This window comes from Priapulus caudatus, unplaced genomic scaffold, assembly GCF_000485595.1.
Source record: "Priapulus caudatus unplaced genomic scaffold, Priapulus_caudatus-5.0.1 Scaffold1999, whole genome shotgun sequence".
NCBI classification, from domain to species: Eukaryota; Metazoa; Priapulida; class Priapulimorpha; order Priapulimorphida; family Priapulidae; genus Priapulus; species Priapulus caudatus.
The window spans coordinates 1,553-3,254 of record NW_014579060.1 but is presented as its reverse complement, the minus strand read 5'-3'; the positions used below and the strand labels follow the sequence as shown (position 1 = coordinate 3,254).

At 51.1% G+C, this 1,702-nt stretch overlaps 2 protein-coding genes across 2 annotated transcripts in view; both read right to left on the bottom strand.

The window, feature by feature from the left end:
- The window catches only part of LOC106818055 (SLIT-ROBO Rho GTPase-activating protein 1-like), a 6,314-nt gene extending 5,789 nt beyond the window's left edge, over positions 1-525 (bottom strand). Inside the window, exon 1 of the mRNA XM_014822774.1 lies at positions 439-525. The gene's annotated coding sequence lies outside the window, so the exon portion shown is untranslated. The remainder of the gene's footprint in view (positions 1-438) is intronic.
- Positions 526-972: 447 nt separating this feature from the next.
- Positions 973-1,702, bottom strand: part of LOC106818051 (SLIT-ROBO Rho GTPase-activating protein 1-like) — a gene marked incomplete at its 5' end in the record, with an annotated part of 2,189 nt that continues 1,459 nt past the window's right edge. Inside the window, one exon of the mRNA XM_014822771.1 lies at positions 973-1,094. Within this exon, the coding sequence (XP_014678257.1) occupies positions 973-1,094 (122 nt within the window). The remainder of the gene's footprint in view (positions 1,095-1,702) is intronic.

Here is a 1,702-nt window from a genome sequence, read left to right as displayed (position 1 = left end):
CACGCACGCACACACGTAGACACGCACGCACGCACGCACGCACGCACGCACACACACACACACATCTATACACGCCTGCACGCACCCACGCACGCACGCACGCACACACGTAGACACGCACGCACGCACGCACGCACGCACGCACACACACACACACACACACATCTATACACGCCTGCACGCACCACGCACGCACGCACACACGTACACACGCACGCACGCACGCACGCACATACACACTAATGCATCGACCATACTGCTATAGCAACTATAACAGTGTGAAACTACAACAGGTTTGTACACGTAATACACTGTCATAGTGACTATACCAGCACGTCACTAACTACAGCAGAGATCATGGCGGCATCGTCACACAAGGTGTCACACGCAAGTTGCGACACACGGCAGCGTCACACGCGAGGACGGATGGACACTCACTGGTTGAGGAAGGCGAAGAGGAACCTGAGCACGACGATGACGGGTCGTGGCAGCAGCAGTATCAGCTCCCGCACGCGCTCCACAAACTCCTCCTCCTCCTCCTCCTCCTCCTCCCCTTTCTCCTCCTCCTCCTCCTCCGCACACACACTAGTACATCTAACACATGGCGCGAGGACGGATGGACACTCACTGGTTGAGGAAGGCGAAGAGGAACCTGAGCACGACGATGACGGGTCGTGGCAGCGCAGTATCATGCTCCCGCACGCGCTCCACAAACTCTCCTTCCGTCCTCACCTCTCCTCCTCCTCTTAACTCCTTCCTCCCTCTCCCTCCTCCTCTACCCCCCTCCTTCTCTTCCTCTTCCCCTTCTCCTTCCCCTCTCCGCCTGCCCTCTCTCCTCCCCCCTCCTTCTCCCCTCTCCTCCTCCTCATCCTCTTCGCCCCTCCTCGCCCGCCGCCGTCCTCCTTCGTTCTCCTCCTCCGCAGCACAACCGACTTAGTACATCTAACCATGGCGGCGAGGGGAGGATGGACACTACACTGGTTGAGAGGCGAAGGGAAACTCTGAGCACGACGATACGGGTCCGTCGGCAGGCGAGCACAGTATCAGCTCCCGCACGCGCTCCACAAACTCCTCCGGTGTCTGACAGTTCATCGCTGAAATATATATATATTATATATATATATAAATATTAATATATTTCTTTTAATAATAATCCTGATTAGTTATGTAATCATCAAACAACATATTATAATATATATATATTATATTATATATAAAATGTTATTAATATATATGTAGATAACATTATCACGAATCGGATGGCAGGGTGCGAATTAACGGGAGTCCGGAGTCAAATACTCCCTGTAAATTACTGTCGGGACTCCCTGATTTGACATTATGACAGGAGTCCGTGTGACTCCACTGAAAGATCGCCAGACTAACTAGTTCGTTCCGGAGTGTCCTCGTGGAATTAGTTATTTTTTCAGCTAATGTCCAAGAGAATTGTGGGCAGGCGTGCAACCGCATTGAATCTTAAAATAAGCACATGCAGTTATTGATTAATATATTTATTTTGAACCTCGCAAGACTGCGGACTCCCTCTCCTCTTTTTGAGGGCAGGGGTCCGTTGGACTCCCGTGTTCATAAAGTTAATTTCTACCCTGAGATGGCAGTGTAAAACCGCTAGCTGAAGAAACCTGGTAAGGCAAACACACTTCGTCAACAGAAGAAAGACAACAATGCTCCAACAGAGCGAAACATC